This window comes from Homarus americanus, unplaced genomic scaffold (assembly GCF_018991925.1).
Source record: "Homarus americanus isolate GMGI-L3 unplaced genomic scaffold, GMGI_Hamer_2.0 scaffold32583, whole genome shotgun sequence".
Lineage (NCBI taxonomy): Eukaryota > Metazoa > Arthropoda > Malacostraca > Decapoda > Nephropidae > Homarus > Homarus americanus.
In genome coordinates, this window is record NW_024713129.1 from 24521072 (window position 1) to 24542350 (window position 21279).

At 38.8% G+C, this 21279-nt stretch overlaps 1 protein-coding gene across 5 annotated transcripts in view; it reads left to right on the top strand.

The window, feature by feature from the left end:
- LOC121869557 (protocadherin-like wing polarity protein stan) overlaps nucleotides 1–21020 on the top strand; it is a 56226-nt gene extending 35206 nt beyond the window's left edge. For 2 of the 5 annotated variants that reach the window (XM_042370982.1, XM_042370954.1), the window contains exons 22-31: nucleotides 85–305; nucleotides 1755–1901; nucleotides 9174–9438; nucleotides 10233–10488; nucleotides 13475–13642; nucleotides 15238–15435; nucleotides 15685–15818; nucleotides 17954–18317; nucleotides 19576–19765; nucleotides 20698–21020. In XM_042370982.1, coding sequence (XP_042226916.1) covers nucleotides 85–305; nucleotides 1755–1901; nucleotides 9174–9438; nucleotides 10233–10488; nucleotides 13475–13642; nucleotides 15238–15435; nucleotides 15685–15818; nucleotides 17954–18317; nucleotides 19576–19765; nucleotides 20698–20725 — 1971 coding nt within the window. In that variant the 3' untranslated portion in view covers nucleotides 20726–21020. Of the gene's footprint in view, nucleotides 1–84; nucleotides 306–1754; nucleotides 1902–9173; nucleotides 9439–10232; nucleotides 10489–13474; nucleotides 13643–15237; nucleotides 15436–15684; nucleotides 15819–17953; nucleotides 18318–19575; nucleotides 19766–20134; nucleotides 20155–20697 lie in introns of all 5 variants that reach the window. The other 3 variants (XM_042370972.1, XM_042370963.1, XM_042370992.1) reach the window with 3 other exon arrangements.
- The last annotated feature ends 259 nt before the right edge of the window (nucleotides 21021–21279 follow it).

Here is a 21279-nt window from a genome sequence, read left to right on the forward strand (position 1 = left end):
ACAGTGCAATAGTACAGTAGATACTGTAAAACTGTGAAATATATTTTAATACATTCTTCAATAAGGTATCTGTTCTGCTTTTAGTTTCCCTGCAAGTTGGTGGCCATTGGCTTACACTACTTCTGGCTGTGTGTGTTCACCTGGCTGCTGATAGAAGGCGTCCACCTTTACCGGATGTTGACCGAGATGAGGGATGTGAACCACGGCCAGATGCGTTTTTACTACTCCTGTGGTTATGGTCTTCCTGCCATCATTGTTGGACTGTCTGTTGGAGTCAGGGCAGACCAGTATGGGAACTATTTCTTGTAAGTCTTGCAAGGGAAGGTGATACTTGTTTAGTACTGTATTGCCTTTCTGTATGTTAATTTCTTTGGCGATATAAGTACTGTAATAGAGTACAGTACAGTGGTCCCTCGGTTAACGAGCACAATCCGTTCCAGCAGGTTGCTCGTTAACCGAAAAACTCGTGAACCGAAACCATTGTTTCAATGGGTTTTTGGGTAATTGGTTCCAGCTCACCGAAAATTGCCTAAATTCAACAAAAAAGGTAGAAAAGTACACTTACTTTGAGGTGTGTATGTAGAAGGCCCCTGGATGATGATGATGATGATGGGAATTAGAATGGGGGTGGAAGAGAAGGGAGAAGAGAAGGCATTGGGGTGGAAGAGAAGTCACCCCATGGCACCATTTCACCCATACAATTTTAGTTCTCTTGGTGTAATTCAAGATTATTATCTTTAAATCAACACTGCACTGCATTATATATTGTTTATATGTAAAATAAATTTCAAAATGACCAATAATTTGCTTGGAAACACAGAAAAAAAGCGTCTAGTTGAAGAGAGTCTCAAGCAAGATGTTACCTCCACTGAAAACAGAGAGAGACTAACGCCTGTCTGGTGTGTTAACAGGCTGGATGGCACGCCAGAAACTAGTTTCTTTACCTTCAATTATGTTCAATAATTGTTAAAATGACTAAAAAAGTTAATATTAAACTTTTAAAATTATTGAATAGTATAAACTTCTTGATATTTACTAAAATAGAAAGGAATTTAAGCCCTAAAACCGATTTCTGTATTGGCGGACTAATGCTACAGCTGGTGGACCGCCAAATGTAAGCGAAAACATGTTGAAGTCGGCTCGTAAAAAGCTCGTTAACCGAAGTTAAGAATCTTATGGAAGGTAAATCGTTAACCGAAATCTCGTTAACCGAGGCGCTCGTTAACCGAGGGATCACTGTACAGTAGTCTTCTTTTCTAAAGACAGTAACTTATTTTTTATTGTTCAGCATAGTGTTCTAAGACATCTAATGTACATTGAATACTGTTGAAGAGATACTTTAGCTACTAATTTTTTGTTGCTTAATCTATGATATTGTTAACACATTCACATCACCTGAGAAATCATTTCACTGAATTTTGATGAGGGTGCTTTATTGCACTAAAGGAAATTTTTGACATGCAAACTTCTGTAGTGAATCACTGGGAAATTGCAAGAGTTACTTTCAGACCCAACTGGCATATCAGGTGAAAGCCATCAGAAACAATCATTAACATAATAGTGAGGGGACAGGAACAAATACTGTGTTGTCCATTATAGAGAATTATAGTACAGGTACAGGTATTGTTATATTTTTAACTATGTTGTTTCAAGCTTTTTGAGCGATGCATTCTAGCTCATTCTAGACCTTAGGAATAACATTGTTATTGTACCACATTTTGTTTCCTCACATATTCCCATCTCTTGTACTACAGCTGCTGGTTGTCTATCTATGAGTCTGTGGTATGGGCATTGGTTGGCCCCATCTGTGCCATTGTCATCATCATCCTACTTGTGTTTGTCATGGCTATCCGTGCCTCACTCACTCTCAAAGGTCATGTGGAAGGATTCGGTAATCTAAGGTAAGTGTTTGGAGAATCGTATTTACTTTTACTTTACTTTTATCCTCTTCGCCACTGATCAGCTCATTAGCTGCTTGAATGGTCGGTCACTTCTCTGTCACACACTGTTGGCAAGTACTGGGTATAAACTGGCTCCTGAATATATCAGAACCTGCTTCAGTGTTGGTCACTTCTGGCCTAGAATGAGCTTACACTCGGTACCATCACAACACTCTGGTAGATTTTTTCAAGAGTTTACAATTCTCACTCCGATAAAGTTTGCCTTCACTGTTTTCTGGACTTGTGGCCTCTCAAACATGAGCTGTGACCCCTTGTGCAGGTACAGTACATACATTCGGCAGAGTAGTGCCCTCTGAGATGTTTATACACTTTGATTAGGTCGCCCCTTGCCCGTCTGTAGTGTAAGTGAGGCAGTTGCAGGCGTTCTAATCTCTCAGGGTAGCTGAGGTTCCGTAGAGCAGGCATCAGTTTGGTGGCCATTCTTTGGACATTTTCAATCAATTGACAGTCTTTAGCATACCTCGGGGACCAGATGGGGTGACAGTACTCCAGACAGGGAAGCACCTCACTCTTGAAAATCGTGACGAGGGACAGACCATCCAGATATCTAAACGACCTTCTTATAAGACCAACTAGTTTCGTTGCCTGGTTCACTTTCTTCTCACAATGGCCCAGGAATTTAAGTTCCTTGTTAACATACACACCCAGGTCCTTTTCACATTCCGTATTAATGCAGTTTCTTTGTCCTGTTGGTATGACCCAGGTGCATCCTCTTGCACTTCTTGACATTGAATCTTAGCAGCCATTTCTTCAACCATTCTTGAAGCTCAAAGAGATCCTTTTGCAGCTCTTCACAGTCTGCTTGGTTCTTAGTTTCCCTAAATAACTTGGCATCGTCTGCAAACATCTTTATGGAGGAATGTATAGCTTCTGGTATTGTATATCACTTATGAAACAAAAAAACTACATCAGGCCCAATACACTGCCCTTTGGTACCCTGCTTGTCACAGGTACACATGACAATTTTGTACCATTAATTACCACACACTGTTTGCAGTCATGCAGAAAGTCTCTGATCCATGCTAGGACATCCCCAAAGCCCATACCCTTCCAATTTAATTCTCAGCCTTTCATGAGGTATGCTATCTAAAGCCTTGGCAAATTCTAGGTACCGTATTTTGTGGCGTAGAAGACGCTGCATCGTTGAAGACACACCCTGGTTTTGGAAATGTAATTCTAGGAAAAAAAAGTTGCTTGATATACAGCCCTTTTGGCACAAGTACACACACCTCTTTGAATATCATCACTTAGAACTGCTTATCAGTTGTTATTTTCATCAATTAAAAAAAAAATCTGTATAAGGTGAAATCTTTAATACAGCACTCATTTTCTACACCTGGTCACCTTCGCGTCTAGCGGGCTGTAGTGTTTACATTCTTTCTCTTGTTTTTGTCGGTATGACAACGACGGGAAATATATTTTCAACACTAGAAGGTGAGCAAATGTAAACATGTATATCAACGTCTAAAGAAAAAAAATTATTAAAAAAAAAGTAAAAGTAAAAAAGCAACTCGGTAAAAATCAGTTGAATTATTATTTTTGGTGCAAAGAAACAAAAATTCCTGCGCCTTGAGACCCGCAGACAACCTTTCGCAATTCCTCAATAGATGGCGCTGACACACCACTGCCATTAGTAAACAAACCGCACAGCAGCAAGGGTTGTGTAGCTGCAGCCGTTTATTTTTTATTTTTTACCAACTGAGTAAGTAAATAATCGTATTTTTCACAGTATATCAACAATATTAGTTAAATCAATTGTTTTATAGCACAGAGGGTACTTGTAATTGCTAAGTAATGAGGTAACAGCCTTTGTAAGGGGCTGATTTCAGTTGACCCTAAGAAAACCACTGCTACAACCCATCAACTTGCGTCGTGGAAGATGCATGGTAATTTTCAAGGTATATTTTTGTAATAAAAGTGCATCTTCTACGCCGCAAAACACGGTATGTATTGTCGATATTTCTGCCTTGTTCTAGAATTTTAGTACAAATATCCAGTACCTTGTGTAATTGTATTAAACAGGAGCATCCGAAAATAAAACTGTGCTGGCAGTCCTCTACAAGGTTGTTTCGTAGTAGATGTTCCATCATGGCATCTTTTATAATGCTCTCAAGTACTTTATGTTAATGCTTGTCAGGTTCACTGGTCTATAATTATTTGTGGAGTGACGATTGCCCTTCTTGAATATAGGACTCCCATGAGCCATTTTCTAGTCATCGGGGACCTTTGGCTCATCCAGGCATTTGTATAATAGGATCTTAAGGGGCTCCACAACCTCATTACACAGTCATTACACAGTACTCTTATCACTCTGGGGTGTACCATATCATGGCTGGGACTCTTGTGAATCTTTAGCTTTGACACTTTATTTCTTATAACCTCTTCTGAGAACACAATGTGGGTTAGCGCTGTGTCAAACCATCTTTCCTCAAACGCAGGAAGATTGTTCGCATCTTCCCTTGTGAACACCGAGGAAATGAATTCGTTCAACGCCTCTGTCTTAACTTGGTCAGAATCTGCATAACTACTGTACCATCTTCAAGCCTCAGGTCCAATACTCATACTCGCATTTTTAATTTCGACTTTGCATAGTGGTAAAAAGCCTTTGGGTTTGACTACCTCTCTTGCATTCTACCTATGGAACTTTTTTTCAGACCTTTTACACTGACTTTGCTTAGTTCTCAGATCTGGCATACATCCTCCTGTCTTGCTCATCATTTGTCCTAATCCAGGTCTAAAAATCTTGAGTTTTCTTCTTAACTCTGTCGACCTCCACATGGTTCATGTGTAACGGTCTCCTTATATTCCTGGAGGCACCGGCTTTGGTCTTGGGTAGATATTTATCGATCGAATGGTTAACTTTACTGGCTATGAAATTCAGTGTAGTGTCTGCGTTCTTATTTCTTAGTAAGTGAGGCCAGTGGATAACCCCTCATCTTCTCCCTCATCCCGTCATAATTTTCTTTGTAGTATTTGAACCTTATCCTGATTTTGTAGCGAACCAAGTAACAGTTGAATCTGAAGGACAGCGTTTTGTGGTGATTGGTGCCAATGGGGGCTAGATGTTCCAGCTTGGCCACCATACCCTCCTTGTAAGTTATGATGAGGTCCAGCGGTTTGGGTGTTTGCTCCCCTCTGTAGTGAGCCAGTTCATTACCATATTGATATAGAAAATTGTTTCTCAGAATTTCTACATAAAGAGTGGCTGGATTATTTAGGTTGTTTGGCATGGATTCATTTCTCCAGTCGATGTCGCCATAGTTAAAGTCTCCCATGACAAGGGGGGTAGTGAGGGTTTAGCGCTGTTACATTGTTAATTAAGGCTCTTGAGTTCCTTTGGTTTACTACGCTACAGTTTGGGGATTTGTAGATACATCCCACAATGATTAAGTCTCTCCCCTTCAATTTAACTTTACACCACTTGGATTCTTTGAAAACATCCTCTCCCCACACCCTCAACTGGCTGGCTCTACGGTTTTGCCTAGCATAGATAAGCACACCCCTTTTGCAAGTTTCTTGGGAAAGGTTCATAAATGAGTCATATCCATCTACAGTACTGTATATTGAACTCACATTCCTCCGGTTCGATTCTCCTGTTTTTGTACAACAATTCTACAATGCCACTATATCAGGTTGATGTACCTTCAGTAGTATTTCAAACTCTACTTTCTTTTTGAGGAATGTGTCAGTACAGTAAACCCTTGATAACTCGGCAGATATGGGGCTCTGGCCTCTCCAAGTTATCCCAAATTATCGACCCGTATATGTGTACATGTAATTACTAAATGTAAAAAAGTAACACTTACCAGCACTACAGGCAAAGAATGAAGCATCATAGTAGGTGAAACAGAGGCATGGTAGGTGATACAGGTGGCTAGATATGCCAGGATTTTCCCCAGATAATTTTATATATTTTGGCATTTCCCGAGTTATACTAATACATTCTGAGACCATTTCCATGCCGAGTTATATGAAATTCTGGATTATCGAGGGTTTACTGTATAAGTGTACATGACTTTCAAGCCAGAAATTGTCCTCGGTATTGACTCCGGCCCCCCTCCATTCTCTGCAGTTGCCTTGTTTACTGTTTACTGTATCCCTTGTGTTTTGTGGGGTGCGGTCAGAGATGACATTGTTTACATGGCGCTCACCTCCTGGGTGGGAGGTGGAGCGGGTGGGGGGTGTCCGGCTGTCCCCTGGCTCTGTACTGGTGCACTTGCCTCCACTACCCTTCCCTTGTATATAGCCCATGTATGCCTGTCCCTGCTTCTCATTGACTCCTCCCTCCTCTGCTTCAAGGACTCCAGGAGTTTTTGTGCTGTTCCCTCTGCATTACTGTGTGATCTGGGTTTTTTTAATATACTCCTGAAATGCATTGCTCTTTGCAATGTTTTTTGCATGCTGAATAACTTCCCATATCTTACCATCACTCACTGGGAGGGGGAGGGGGTTGCTTGTCCTCCTGCCTTTGCCCTAGCCTCCTCACATCCTGAGTGGAAGCTGATAATTTCAGAGCATCACAAATATTCTGAAATTTCAACTTATGCGTTTCCTAGTTTCAGCTTCCTCCGACTGACTCTCAGGGACTCCAAACACTTTTATGTTGTTCCTGCCCTCAGAACGTTCTTGTTTTTCTTCTCTCCCATATTAGTAGGTCTACTAGTTGTCAACTCTTCAGTACACTTCTGCAGAGTCCCTAGCCACTGGAGGATGCTGTTCAGATCCTGCATTACTGTCTGTCACCTTCTTGACCATGCCACAACCTGAGCATAGCTCCTCTTAAATACTTACTCTGTTCTGTCAGCTACTTCCTCAGTCTTAGTGAGGATCTTTCTCCCAACCTGCTCCAGCTTGGCAACCAACATGGATTTAGCTTCCTCTATTATTGTCATTGAGTATCTCTTTCCTTTGTGATCTGCAATCACCTCGTTTACTTTGGTTCTGCAGTCAGGGCAATACCAGCAACAGCATTCATGCTTACCACATTCAGCACCGTCCTAAACACTGTTAAGCCCAGACCCACATAATGTTAATCAGACGTCGCCCTGCAGTAATTGCATGTCAACAAACCAAACTTCCTGGTGATGCTGGGGTTTTAGCCCCTGGTACCCTACTCCAAATCATGTCTTGTCACAAAATTTCTTCCTTTTATGCCTACTGTACTTACACTTGTGGGACACGCATTGCCTGACAGCTGTCACTATTGGGGAGGGGTGTCCAGACTCTGTAAGAATTTTCTTAACCTTAAGCCCAGTTTACGATGTGATATAATTCTAGTCGTCAGCTTAATAATAATACCGGGTAATAATAATAATAAAAATAATAATAATGTTTATTATTGCTATGATAAGTGCTTCTATGCCTTGGTGGCAGGGCTCAAGTGTCAAGGACCCTTTAAAGCCTCATGCCACTGCATTTGTGCATAAGCCTCCTTGTCTGGTGTGTAGGGGGGGGGGGGATGATGCCAACCACCAGACTCTCACACTTAAATTCTGAGGAAGAATTACCCTTCTGGATGGCTTCCCTTATAATCACATGTGCCACCTTGTAATCTAAGCGAACTAAGATGTGTGAGTGATCATTCCCTTGCGGCAGGATATTATTATTTTTTTTTAAAGTCACCTAGCTGTCCAACTGAGTGGGTCTTTTTTGTTGTTGGCATCCTCGTTCATCCAGAGTTGCCGCTCGAGACAGTTCAGCTTGTTTTTTTGTTGTTTTTTTTTGTTTTTTAACTTTTATTTACTCCTGTTCTCTTTTCTAGTTCTCCTCAACGAATTGGTGTGTCTACAGTATATACTATCACTATGTGCACTGTATCTCCCTATGAATAGTGGAACATAAGTACAATTTACAGTCCTTTAGAAAACACACACACAAAAGAAAAACTTTCTTTGTGGCACCAACAATATGTCTTGGTTACTTACAGGTACTCGTGTCTGTTGCTTGTCCAAATTTTGTTTTTCACTTCAATTTATTTTCAGCCTCCACCACAGCCACTGTTGTCACTATGGACTGTCTTAGCTAAAGTCACAGTACTACACTCTCTGATTGGCCTTTAATGGTCAATCACAGTCATGAACGCAACTCATTTAAAATTTTCTGAATAAATCTTGGCATATGGGAATGATTTTATGGTTGTATACCTTATGGCATTCTTATCCAGTCTGTAGGGAGAATATTTCAATATACAATTGCGAATAACGTTAGAAATCCTACATCGATTTACACATTCACATCACGAAGACGATCTTGATGCTCTTATGTAATGACTGAACAACGCAGGCCTGAGTGCTAACATGCTTTGTTACGGAGATGCAATACAACACGGTCAGCACGACTCATAACTATCCTCTGTTTAACGTCATATGCAGTGTTGCAGTGCCAATTTTTATACTGTACTGTATAATATTTTATCTAGTAGTAGTCTAATGTGCTTATCCTTTCAATATTGGTCACATATCTATAGCTCTTATGCAAGGAAATACATACCTACTTTTGAAAAAGTACTGTTTTTAAGTGTTTAGAAGTGCACCTGTTATCAAAGTCTTTCTACAATATTGATTAGTCATAAAATGTAAGCTGATCTGAAGGAGAGATTAATTATATGAGGATATATTCGGTTTTGTATATGTATTATTAATGCAAAATAAAGTTGATTGCTTGATTGATATAGATTTATAGTAACATGTAGAGCTTACTATAACTTCATGTGTGAAGTGTAGTGTGGTGGAGTGGATGAAGAGGAATACACTTAGGTGGTATGGACATGTGCCGAGGATGCATGAAGATAGGCTGAAAAAAATAGTTTATGATAGCAAGAGAGAGGGGAATGTTGGGAGGGGTAGACCAATTGCCACCTGGGAGAAAAGAGTTAGAGAGTTTGTTGAAGAGAGAGCAGGAAGGGGAGGATGAGTGTTTCAGAGAGCAAGTGAGGTGTGCAAGGATAAAATGGACTGGAGACACTTCTGCCATGGCCACCCCCTGTTGGGGAGTTCCCAGGAGGGAACAAGGCATTGGCGATATCGATTGATTGATTGATTGATCAAAACAGAGGTGCCGGAGCGGCGCTCCGGTGAGCCCCGGCAGCACTGCACCCCTTGTCATATGACTATGGATTAATTTAGTAACCTTGAAGTGTATAATTATGTTGTGTGTCACATATAAACACTTCAGTAACATTACTTTAATACATCAATTATTTTTCATTTTCAGAACTCTTCTGTGGTTGGGGATCCTGTTCCTACCACTGCTGGGAGCCACCTGGGTCCTGGCTGTCTTGTCTGTATCAGAAGATCTGGAAATATTGCATTACTTCTTCTCCGTCTTCTCGCTCCTGACAGCAGTATTCATCCTGGTAGGGTACTGCCTCCTCAACAGTCGTGTTCGAGACTCTCTTTACTTCATGTTCCTCACGTGTACGGGGAAGAAGGTGCCATACCAGGAGTCCCTCAGTGTTACCAGGACCTCTGTGGTCTCGGTATGTCTCACTCTTTATTTGTTTATTACAGAATACGGTAGTTCTTTCTCAGACATAGACATAGACTTACCGGTATGTCTTAGATGACTAATTGTGAGTAGGAGTTTGGAAAGAAAGCCAGTAAATTACTGCAATGCAGTGTAGACTGAACCTTTAGGGTATAACTGATCTCTAGATTCATTATGTAAGGCTTTTATAGTTAGACAAATATGAATGAAGTTGTGAACATTAGGGTCTTAGTGTGCATGTGTGTTGGTGCGTACGTGCGTGTGTCTCGTCCTCTCTTCTCTCTTCCAGAACCATCTCTCTCCCTATCCTGTCCCCTTCACCATCACTGTGGTATATAGATCTTGGCATTACATCATCTGGATGTTACTTGTGCCATGTATCCTGTTATGTTGCTAGACTCACTTATCCTGAGACATTTACCTGCCATCTGATACTTTCCCTCATACATTATCTACCACATGATGCTTTATGAAAAAGGGAAGTACATTACTTTAGACTTAATGCTGATCCTCATCAATCTTGTGTTTTAGGCTTTGGAATTTCAAATTGTTTGTAACCATAACAATAATAAAAAATGGGAAATAACTTTTCAGTTTTCTCCAAAACTTTATGATGTAAGTTTTATGTGAGGAAAGAAAATTAACAGAAATTACTCTTTTGACTTATCTAGTCTCACAACAACAAAGTCCTGATCTTTCTTATACACTTGTACACCATCCATCACTGGAAGATACTCTACCTACCAGAAATTAATTAATTTATTGGTGTGTTTCACTCTTTAACAGCGATCAGCTTTAACATACAATGATGACTTCAATATTCTGCGGCGCAACATTGGGATATCCACCGCCAGCACCACCTCCCGCTCTACCTGCAAGACTTCTAGTTCTCCTTATAGCCGTAGTGATGGAGTGGCTGTAGGTGGACGGGTTCCTTCCTCTAGCACCCCCAGCAACTACAATTCCAACACTGACCTCAACTCTCAGTCAGTCAAGTCACCTTATGCCTACAATGACTCCACGATGTTCCACAGAAAGCACGGTGAGACTCACTTGCTAATGACTGGCCTTCATAAATTTAATTTCTTGCCTCCATTTTACTGTTTCCATTTGTGCAGCAAAATCCTTCTTAAATATTTCAATGCAGTAAAACCTCGATAAACTGAACTTCAATATATCGAAATTCACTTTTTGGGGGACTCTGAGGTGCTCTGAACTGCTCCTCTGTTCACCAGAAATGTTTTGAAAAAAGTCTGGAAATTCCAACATCAAACATTGTGTGTTCGTACATGCGGTTGAACGTCTGTGCATGGGTGTCATAGGCAAGTGTCTCACTGTCTCAGACTCTCCGTCTGAGTCGTGCCTTCATGTGTATAGTATCAGTGTACCGCTCCTCACTATCTACACTCATATATGAGACCTTTTTTTGGTAGGGTATTATCTTTAACAGGGATACTAGAGGGTTTTAAGAAATGGATTAAAATTATGTAAGTATGTACAGTACATATTTTAAGAAATGGTTAAAATTAAAAAAAAATCTTCTGAAAAGAATCACTTGCTCACTGAATACTGTACAGTGGTCTAATCAGATTTTCTGAAGACCAAAAGGCCTAATGAGAGCTAAGACATTGCAAATGTAAGCAGGCTGGAGGTTGCAAGGTGGAGGGGGGCTAATCAGGCATTGCCACATTCGCCAAGTTTGTTTGTTTATTCAGTATTATATCCTCATATGATTGGTCTCTTATGATGTATGATTCTATAGTGAAACTATAGACTACTGTCTGTAATGTAATTTGTAATTTGACATGAAAATGAAAGGATAAGCTGTGTCGGAAGGTATTCACTCAGAATGCGTTCGTGTGAGAGTTTTAAGAAAATCAACTTACAACAGGGTCACTATAACACACTGTATAGTATATGATATGAAAATACCTTCCTAGCAATGTTATTTATTGCCTTTGAGTGATACATGATGGCTTGTACACCAGGGAATATGCAGAAGCATAATACTGTTCGTACAATACAGTATTACTTATTAAGCGCTGATAAATACACTATTGTACAATGTTATTTATTAAGTGATGATAAATACACAACTGTACTGTACTAATTAACTATGTGTTGAAGACAGGTGTTGAGGTAAGCATGAATGGTGAAGGAGCTAAGCCAATCAGCTATTTGCCCTTTGTAAACAAACGACTCCTGGTGATGAGTGTGGGATTCTTTTCTCAGGAAAGTTGATTATTTTATGGTAATATTTTATCAACTTGGCACCAAATGAACCTAATTGATATGAGAATTATGGTGAAATTGCATAAAGTTGTGTTAAATGTATCTTGGGAGAGGGAGCCACCCACCCGTGCTGCTAACCCCCCCTCCCACCTCCAGCTCCCAGATCGCTCTCATCTCCCACACACAATATACCCCTACAATTATTTTTTCGAATTTTTATCTTCGTAGTACTGTACTGTACAGTATACAGTTTTTTCCTTATTCATAAGACAACCTCTTTGGTTATTTACATATAACACTTTACAGTACAGTAGACCCTTGCTATTTGCAGGTGTGCAATTCGCAATTTCGACAGTTCACTGAAAGCAGATTGTGGCTAGCTTGCGAGCCTTATCCCGCAACCATTGCCTGTGATGTAGCATCTCGTGTTGTATTCTCAAAACTTTAGTGTTTCTGTGTGAAATGGCCCCTAAAAGACTGCCTAATGTCAGTGCTAGTGATGCTAGTGGAGTGAAATGTAAAAGGCTAAAGTCAGTGATGACATGACAAAGAAAATTGAATTATTAGATAAGTTAAAAGAGGGGATGAGTGCTGCTGTGGCTGGTTGGTTGTTTGGTATAGGTATACAGTAGTGCACTAAGGTAGTATAAGTTGCTATTTGTGGTTTTGCCTATTTGTGCCATTCCTTGGAACCTAACCCCCACAAGTAACAAGGGCTTACTGTACATAACAATCATCTCGGTGAAAACAGTTGTTGGCAACTAGGCTTAAATCGGATTTTCAACCCAAGTGTTTTTGTTGTTGATGTAATAGTTTTTTAATAAAAGATTTTCTTTAAACCGTTCAGATAAGCAGTGTTATCTCCAACACCCCCTTCCCTCTATAGATTCACAGCTTCGTTCGGGAATCTGCCCCACTGAGTCTGATCTATTGAGGTTCTGCTGTAGTTCCTGAATCTATAACATTGGATAGAAGAGTATTTCAGAAATCCACTGCCTAGTGTGTGTGTGTGTGTGTGTGTGCAAGAGTGCTTACAGAGGTCTTGGTTTCTCGAGACTAAGAGTATTTTACCTGGCTGAAACCTGGTGGATACACTTTAAGAATAAGGTTACATTCGAATGTTGTGTTGACCACTAGATGAGGTGTTGTTATACCACAAAAGAAGTTAACTGACCCCTGGTAGATAAAATCCAAATATTAACATAAAATATCAAGCTGCTAACTCTTCTGAGCTACAAGGATTGTTTTCCACTTCCTGAAGCTTCCCAGTTACCATAGGTAATACTTAGAATTTATCCCCTGACACTGACCTACAAGTTATGGGCTCTTAACTGGAGGACAGTAGTTACACCCTGAAAGCTCTCAGTTAGACAGCTTACCTTGTACCTGTGACAACATGGAAAGATTGTGGTAATGGGGAATTTGTAAAGGTAATGTAACCTGCAGGCCCTGACAGGATATTGTATGAGCTGCTTTTCATCGTTCTGGTCGAAAATGGGATTTTAGAATTAATGTTAAATTTATATATAGGCTGATCTGTTTTGGGTTCGTGAGTAGGGGATGGTATGATCTACATTTTAGAAAAAAAATTGGTTGCCCTAATTCCTGTAACAATAAGAGCATGATGGAAACTTTCTGCCTAATTTGTCCTGGCTATGATGCCAAAGAACCTTAGGGTTAGGGAACACAATAATGATTATTGGAATGGAAATGTGAAGTTACTTGGCAATGATTTTGTTTGTTCTTACACACCAGATGTTGATATTCTTTCTCTATTTTGCTTTTTGGTGTCTCAGGTGCTGGAGCCCGTAGCACCAAGCGCAGGGAGAGTGAGAGTGAAAGTGAGCTGAGCCTGGACCATCGTTCCTTAGACCTGGCATCTTCCCACTCCAGTGATGAGGACGACACCACCACACACAATGGCACACTTAGAGTCAATGAGCGAAGGACCAACCCACCACCAGGTACAGTAGTTGTTTTATGTTCTTATATTCTGTATTTAAATGTTTCTCCCTATTTTTTTTTATTTTTTTTTATGGGGATTAGCCCACCTGGGCACAGGTCACTGACCCACATCGGGGCCTGGGGAAAAAAAAAAGATAATACCGGTAATAATAATAATAATTCATAGTAAATAAAATAATAATGATAATAATAACAATAACAACACTAATAATAATAATAATAAAGAAATACACAAATGAAAAAAAGATCAAAATTGAGAAACAGTATACCGTACAGTGATCCCTCGGTTAACGAGCGCCTCAGTTAACGAGATTTCGGTTAACGATTTACCTTCCATAAGATTCTTAACTTCGGTTAACGAGCAATCCCTCGATTAACGAGTTTCTTACGAGCGGACCTCAACATGTTTTTGCTTGCATTTGGCGGTCCACCAGCTGTAGTATTAGTCCGCCAATATAGTAAACGGTTCTAGGGCTTAAATTCCTTACTATTTTAGTAAATATCATGAAGTTTATACTATTCAATAATTTTAAACGTTTAATATTAAATTTTTTAGTCATTTTAACAATTATTGAACATAATTGAAGTACAGGAAACTAGTTTTATGCGCGCCATCCAGCCTGTCAACACACCAAACAGGCGTCAGTCTCTGTGTCTTTTCAGTGGAGGTAACATCTTGCTTGAGACTCTCTTCAACTTAACGCTTTTTTTCTGTGTTTCCAAGCAAATTATTGGTCATTTTGAAATTTATTTTACATATCAACAATATATAATGCAGTGCAGTGTTGACTTAAAGAAAATAATCTTGAATTACACCAAGAGAACTAAATTTTTTGGGGTGAAATGGCGGCATGGGGTGACTTCTCTTCCACCCCAATGCCTTCTCTTCTTCCTTCTCCTCCACCCCCATTCTAATTCCCATCATCATCCAGGAGCCTTCTACATACACACCTCAAAGTAAGTATACTTTACTACCTTTTTTGTTGATTTTAGGCAATTTTCGGTGAGCTGGAACCAATTACCCAAAAACCCATTGAAACAATGGTTTCGGTTAACGAGCAACCTTCTGGAACGAATTGTGCTCGTTAACCGAGGGACCACTGTATACTGTATATGTTGTGTTGTCAATACTGTAGTAAGAGAAACAATTGAGACCCTGCAATTGTGTGTAAATGAGGTAGAAATTCAGATCAGCAACCTGGGACTTGGTCACAAGCTTTGTGATGCCAAATGGCAGCAGGGTCTACCATTAGACAACACATTATGCTTCCAATATCTTCCCAGGCGGTAGTACCTCCTTGTTTGGTAGCTGCCTACTACCTGATGAAGGCTGTATGTCTTACATGTGATAAAGGTTGATTGGAGTCATTAGTGTGTAATGTTTACTTGCATCATAAAACTTTCTTTTCATGTATTAGTTTATCTATTGAATAAAACAATTAAGTTTTATGTAAATAAAAATTCTACTTTGTAAAGAAAAATGCTACAATATCCTGCATTAAAGGGTATAAGTGTTATAGTTGTTGGGTAAACAAAAAGTGAAATCATTATCAATGAAAATGATAATTTACATTGCATCCTGTGGTATGTACAGAAGTTCCACCCAAGCCATCTAGCTACATGCCCAACATTTATGACTTGGACACGACAGCAGAGGCACTGCCCCCTCCTCCTCCTGGCATGATCGGTGGCCCAGGCCCTACTGGCTCCCCGCTCCTTCATAACATACGCCCTCTCTTTGCTACACGCTGGTCTAATCAGCTGCCACCAGCCAATCCAGGCATTTATAAAGGTTAGTAGGTGAAGCACACTGCCATAGTTGTTGAGATGCCAGAGGGAACCCTTCAGTTAGTATAATTAATCAAAGAATTTTAGGTAAATTGAAAAGAATATGTCTTTGCCTGTCCACTACAGTATATTAAAGAATTAACTTCATTAATACAGGTAAATTCTGTGATCCATATACTGTATCATAGCATAAATGAAATGTGTTCACCTCGTAAAGCTATCACTAGTAATTTTTTTTTATGTATTTTCATAGAACATAATATAACATCACCACTGTGGGCCAGTGAGAGGTTATCCACCACAACAGCGTCAGATAATGAGATGCCGGATAAAGCAGACAACTTGAGAGTGGAATCTCGTCCTGCCTTATCTCGCTATATGGACCAGGTCAGTCAAAACATATTGTTCAGCTATATGGACCAGGTCAGTCAAAACATATTGTTCAGGTATATGGACCAGGTCAGTTATAACATATTGTTCAGGTATATGGACCAGGTCAGTCATAACATATTGTTCAGGTATATGGACCAGGTCAGTCAAAACACATTGTTCAGGTATATGGACCAGGTCAGTCAAAACATATTGTTCAGGTATATGGACCAGGTCAGTTATAACATATTGTTCAGCTCTATGGACCAGGTCAGTCATAACATATTGTTCAGGTATATGGACCAGGTCAGTCATAACATATTGTTCAGGGTCATGGAGGTCAGTCATAACATATTGTTCAGGTATATGGACCAGGTCAGTCATAACATATTGTTCAGGTATATGGACCAGGTCAGTCATAACATATTGTTCAGGTATATGGACCAGGTCAGTCATAACATATTGTTCAGGTATATGGACCAGGTCAGTCATAACATATTGTTCAGGTATATGGACCAGGTCAGTCATAACATATTGTTCAGGTATATGGACCAGGTCAGTCATAACATATTGTTCAGGTATATGGACCAGGTCAGTCATAACATATTGTTCAGGTATATGGACCAGGTCAGTCATAACATATTGTACAGGTATATGGACCAGGTCAGTCATAACATATTGTTCAGGTATATGGACCAGGTCAGTCATAACATATTGTTCATAACATATTGTTCAGGTATATGGACCAGTCAGTCATAACATATTGCATTGGTATATGGACCAGGTCAGTCATAACATATTGTTCAGGTATATGGACCAGGTAACAGTCATAACATATTGTTCAGGTATATGGACCAGGTCAGTCATAACATATTGTTCAGGTATATGGACCAGGTCAGTCATCAGGTATATCATAACATATATTGTTCAGGTATATGGACCAGGTCAGTCATAACATATTGTTCAGGTATATGGACCAGGTCAGTCATAACATATTGTACAGGTATATGGACCAGGTCAGTCATAACATATTGTTCAGGTATATGGACCAGGTCAGTCATAACATATTGTTCAGGTATATGGACCAGGTCAGTCATAACACATTGTTCAGGTATATGGACCAGGTCAGTCATAACATATTGTTCAGGTATATGGACCAGGTCAGTCATAACACAGTACAATTTCCGTCCACTTGATCACTTATCTTTCTGTACCCTCATCTTACATTACTCTTCTATACAGCATACAATCTCCACTCAAATCCCCATGTCTCTGTACTGCTAAACGTGTGTTACTAATAACTTAACTTCGATATTTGTGTGTTTCTTAATTTTGTGACTAAGTTGAGTAAACAATATCATTGCCCTAGTTGGGGAGTTTCACAGTCCACCTGAACTTGAATGGGTAAGATATGTTCCATGACCTTATCAGTGACTTCCACATTACTATTGTTGTGCCTTTACTCTGATGGTAAGAGCTCTTGCCCTTTGGTCGGTGTTTCCACATCTATTTGAACTGTTAGGTCTTGTAGTTATAACCCTGCCATCAAAGTTAGAACATTTTAAATAATGAACTGATGTCTTCTCCTGACTGTGATCCTAGAATCTCTTAAGGCACTTACTGTACCCAATGTTGTATATAATTTAATTTGTCATTTTTTTTTTTATAATTTCATTTGTTAAGTCTGATGAACACAACAAGAGATTTTTTCAAAACTTTACCAAATAAAATGAATAAGCATGTTCCTGTTCATTCATACAGTATATTGATGACCTGTCTTGTATATTAGTTGTTGTGAGAAAATCATTACAGAAATAGAAATGTTTATGTAATCATAACTACACCATTATATGTGAATATTTAAGTTCATATAAACATTATAATTATTATCCAAATTTTGCTCTGGATACTTATACCTAAGTGTGATTTTGTTGTTTCTTGCCTTTTGAAAACTTTATATTGGCTAAATATTTTTAATAAGTGATTTATGAGAGCCAATAGATCCCCAGCCAGTGTCTGTTTCAATTGTCCTAAAGGATCAAGTTTTAAAATGATGCTGGGAAGTTTATCTTCTATTGAACTCATTTAGATATTAATTTTCTCCTATAAGATATATCAAATTTCCTCCAGATTAAATCTAGCCTCATTTCTAGGCTCGCTCCCGATATTCTCCTGCTGAAAACCAGTTTGGAACTTATTCACCAAGCACAAAGCATCGTTACTCTCCAGACACAAAGAAGTTCTCTACGGTAGACTCCAGGCGGTACTCACCAGATACCAGAAGATACTCCCCAAATACTTCTCAGTTACACTCACATGACAATTACTATCAGGAAAATCCATATTCTCATGAAGTTAAGCGAATATCACCCGAGAATCTAGTAGTAAGAACAGAATCTCGGGCGAGCAGAACAAGTGTAGACAGTGCTGACAAGAAGCGGTATACACCACCCAGCCATCAGCAGCAAGTTTATACACCACAGAGTCAAAAACGGTTCCTCCACAATCTAGCAGAAGGTATTGACTAATGTGTGTAGTATTAAGATAAAGGTGAAGATACTACTTGCAGTACAATAGTATATGACTGTATAGTTTATTCTTTGCTTTGCAGTGTTTGTATACATATATAAAGCTTATAGCACTGCAAAATTTTCCATCATTGCCTCATAAGTAAATTCTCCTCTTGCAATTGCTGATTTCCCCCTCACTTCCGGTCTTACCACGCACATGCTACTGTGCTCACTTTGGCTCCTGGCTAGAGAAAGTAGTCCTTGTTAAAACAAAATCAGGTATCAGTGGTGGTAGTGTATGCACAAAGTAGTTTTCAAATGTGTGCACCATGTTTCCGAGACCCAACCCATTCTCACGCCAACAGTCAGTGATCGCTAACCCATTCTCAGATCAACAGTTAGTGGTCAACCTATTCTCAGATCAACAGTCAGTGATCATCCACTCAGATGCTGTTGTGATTGCTCATCATTATTCCGAAATATACTTTTGACACAGACATGACAGTTGATTGTCTTCATGGCTACTGTTGGAGCGTCTGAGTTCCTGGAACTTGTGAACCTTGGTTTGTGTCTATATATTTGGTATGAAGATTCAGTTACACCTTTGTGAGGAGTTGCACTGTGACTGCTGATTGTTATTGTTCCATCTGAGGGGAAAAAATCCTACACTCATCGATATATTTTTGAAGCCTTGGCACTAAATTTTTAGCCAAGAAAGATGTGGCCTTTGTATAAATATGAGAGGATAAGCCAATCTGCCAGGAGCCTTTGAGAGCACAATAGGGTTTTGATGCATTTGAACTAGTTCATGTGAAGAACAGGTGTCTCATATTTCAGAACTATTTTTCCCGGTTTCCACAGATGTTTTTTATCTGTATTTCCCTCTTTTTTTCCACCTGTGCCACTGGTAGAGAATGAATAATTTACTTCATATCAGAAACATTTCACTAAAGAGATGATTATGCAAAATTTGCTGTAACATTTTATCATTCAAGACCTTGATTGTTATTGTAGTAATGGTACTTAATATCATTATACAGATTTAATGATATTTATTATCTTATAAATAACCAGAGTATGATGATAAATGCACACGTTAATGAAGAGAAAGAAGTTGAGAGTATCCAAAGTAGTAATGAAAGCTGTAGAACTTGTATATTGTGTTTCTTTTACACTTGCTGTGTAATGGGATCAGAATAAGTACAGCTAGAAATAAGTGAAAATGTGCTCCCTCCGTTGCGCTCATCATGTGCGTCCGCCAACAGACCCAAGTCCTGAGGCTCTGCCAGCACCCGTGGTGAGCAGCATGGGTGGGGGGGACAACATGATGGAAGTAAATAACCTCAACATCTCTCCCTCCGACCCCCCTCCACCCTCGCCTCCCCCAACCCTCCCGGCTGCTCTTGTCACCACCCACAAGATCTCCGCCCTTACTCTAGGCATCTCTGACTCTGAGTAAGCTTACTGTTCTCATACAGAAGTTCTGAATATAAAATTTAACAAAAAGGCCACATTAGACATTCATGTTTCATTACAAGAAATTCATAGCAATTATTGTGTGTCATTTCAAATACAGTATTAGTAGTTCTGGATAAAAATTTACAACATATATGCTCAAAATTTCATAAAACCCTATGGTGGTGGACAATGGAGATAACATTCTCTGGATCCACATTTGTCACTTTTATATTTGCCATTTTACAAAAGTTGGTCCCATCCATTTACTGTAGAAAATTATGGCAAAGGTAGTGTTGAAATGATGGGTAATTTTTTTCTGGTTTTCTTTGTAATTACATACTGTCTTATTTTCTTTGCCATCCATAGGGAAGATTAAGGTAAAATTGGTAAGGAATTAATACTCCCTTATCGAAGCTTACTTCATCTAAAGTTATACAGACAACATGACACACTGGCCTTAAAAAGTGTAGTGATGTATATTATTTAAATGAGTAAGCCTTCTGATATAGAAAATAAATTAATATGATCAACTTACTCAGCATGTAGAGCAAAAATGTGTAGTGTGTTATAGATGAACTTCTCCAGTATTTTGCAAACTCTGTATTTCTTGGTTTTCAGACTTAACTATGCTTGAGGGTTTCCTACTCATACCTTGACAGTATCTTACTTTCATACTTTTTTGTAGTTTTAAGTATTTCTGGTTATTTGACATGAATTATATAAAAATACTTTTTCTTTCATTTCACCAAGTATCCACCAGTCCCTTCTTGTACTGTATTTAGACAAGCATGAATAGTATACAGTATAACATTCAATGTTGCATAAATTCATGTACGCTGAATATTTTTTTTTACATGTGAAATACAGTAGACAATGACATTAATGATAAGATATGGGCTATGGTTTTAGTCAATTATTTCCTCTTACAGCAAAGACAGTACTGAGACCACTGTCTGACAGAGAGACGGGGATGTCGCCGAGGCCCAGCACCGGGGAGTAACACAGCACAAGACATATAGATCTAAATAGAAAAGACATAAATTAAGATGTTAAGAAATTCATAAAGCCAACTTTATTTTTAATACTACGTGATGAGTTGAAACAATGACATGTTAGCAGTTAGGTACACATATTGACTATACAAGGATCAGCAGAAAGAATATTAAATGATAAAATCTCCAGAAAAATCTTTTTGATTTGTGAGATTTGTAATTGAATATGTTCATTATAAATTACTTCCTTTTGCAATCAGGCTCACTTTATATATATATATATATATATATATATATATATATATATATATATATATATATATATATATATATATATATATATATATATATATATATATATATATATATATATATATATATATATTTATTTATTTATTTATTTATTTATTTATTTATTTATTTATATATTGAGATCAGCATTTATGGCTTTTGTCAACTTATAATATATTAAGTGTTTGTGAACTTGAACAAATACACTACATGTATACAGTTTATTGA